A 1,701-nucleotide genomic window follows, 5' to 3' on the forward strand; every position below is an offset into this window, starting at 1 on the left:
GGGACGGAAACACGGTTCATCCGCCCCCGGCTGGTGCTTCAGTCCCTCTCCTGCTCCGTCGCCATCCCGCGGGGCCAGCAGGGACGGGTGCCCTGCTGCAGGATGTGACCCTTGGTGCACATCACTGGACGTGCCCCTTGGCGCCTGGTGCTGTGCCATGCCTGCGTGTGCCGGGCTGGGGGGCACCCAGCAGGAGACCCTACAGCAACAAAGCAGCGGGGTGGGAAACTTGGTGGGCTCTGGGGGAGGAGCCCCCTTCCTGCAGCACTGTGGGACCCTAGCACCGCCTGGCCCCGGTCCTGGGTAGAGCTGGGGGGGATGCAGGGATAGGGAACAGGAGCCAAGGGAACTGGGAACCCCTCAAGGGGCCATCCCATGCAGGGACAGGGACCCTGGGGTCCCCATGGAGTGCTGATGTTTCCACCATGCTGGTCACCTTGACTGGCTGCACGGACAGAGGTGCCTTTGTGCTACCATGGCCAGGTGGGTGCAGCAGAGCAAGGGCCTGGCAGGTCCCCTGGCACTGCACACAGAGCTGGCTTTGAGCCCCGTTCCCAGCCCGGGGACAATGGGGCGATTCAGGAGCACAAAGGGCCCCGCGCCACCAGCACCAGCCCAGACACCTCCTGTGCCCCGGCATGGAGGGGAAACCAGCACTGGCAAAGCAGGGTGGGGATCCCTCGGGGACCCACCAGGGCTCAGACTCACATTCTAGTGCCCCCCACCCATACCAGATGTCCCACATGGCTCTGGTCTTGTTGTGTTTGACGTGGGTGATGTGGGGTGCCTGGGCAGGTGCATGGGGAGAAGATGCAGCTCCAAGCAAGACGTTCCATGGGACACACCAGTGATGCCAGGGCAGGGTGCTTGGTCCCTACCAGCTCCTGCAGCTGGCAAGTGCTAATTAGCACCGTTAACGAAGGTTCAATGCCTCCACGGGAGGCTGGAGGTGACCCTGGAGCAGGAGTGTGCCCCCCAGTCTCTTTCACATCCTCCAGCAGATCGTGGTGCTGCAAGACCCCACAGAAGCCCCTCGTGATGTCCTGCGCTCCGGCCGCTCCCGAGAGAAATCCTTTGTCTTTGACGTGGCTTTTGACTCCTCGGCCACTCAGGTGGGTCCCTTGGGACACGGGGGGGATGCACCGGGGTGCCTGAGGCAGTGGGTGGAAGTGGGACAGCCTGGTGCACCCCGGAACCTCCCACCCTCCCGCAGGAGACCGTGTACTGTGCCACCACCCGGGGCCTCATTGAGGGCGTCATCTCTGGGTACAGTGCCACCGTCTTTGCCTATGGCCCAACTGGTGAGGGGTGTAGGGCAGGGAGGGGGCCATCTCCGTGGTCATGGGGGTGTCCTGGCCCCAGATGAGCTCCCTCATCTCTCGCAGGCTGTGGAAAGACCTACACCATGCTGGGCACCAACAGCGAGCCTGGCATCTGTGCCCGTGCCCTGGGTGATCTTTTCCAGGCCATCAAGGACACCAGTGGTGACACAGAGTACCAGGTCACCATGTCCTACCTCGAGGTGCGGTGGGGGGGCATGGGGACATCCATCTCCCCAGGAAGGGCAGGGGACAGCAAGCAGCACACGTGCCAAGCCGGGTGTCTTTGCACCCAGCATGGGACACTGTGTCCCCGTGGGTCCCCATGCTGGGGGGGATATTCCCAGCCCCTGCTCCTGCCCAGATCTACAACGAGATGATC

The 1,701-nt window shown here is 63.8% G+C and overlaps 1 protein-coding gene across 1 annotated transcript in view; it reads left to right on the forward strand.

Annotated features, from left to right (window-relative positions):
• Positions 1-1,701, forward strand: part of DNAI2 (dynein, axonemal, intermediate chain 2) — a 12,789-nt gene that overhangs the window by 6,911 nt on the left and 4,177 nt on the right. The window contains exons 12-14 of the mRNA XM_010002808.1: positions 1,002-1,112; positions 1,214-1,301; positions 1,386-1,522. Coding sequence (XP_010001110.1) covers positions 1,002-1,112; positions 1,214-1,301; positions 1,386-1,522 — 336 coding nt within the window. The remainder of the gene's footprint in view (positions 1-1,001; positions 1,113-1,213; positions 1,302-1,385; positions 1,523-1,701) is intronic.

The sequence above is a fragment of the Chaetura pelagica genome, unplaced genomic scaffold, assembly GCF_000747805.2.
Source record: "Chaetura pelagica isolate M959 unplaced genomic scaffold, ChaPel_1.0 scaffold47, whole genome shotgun sequence".
Lineage (NCBI taxonomy): Eukaryota > Metazoa > Chordata > Aves > Apodiformes > Apodidae > Chaetura > Chaetura pelagica.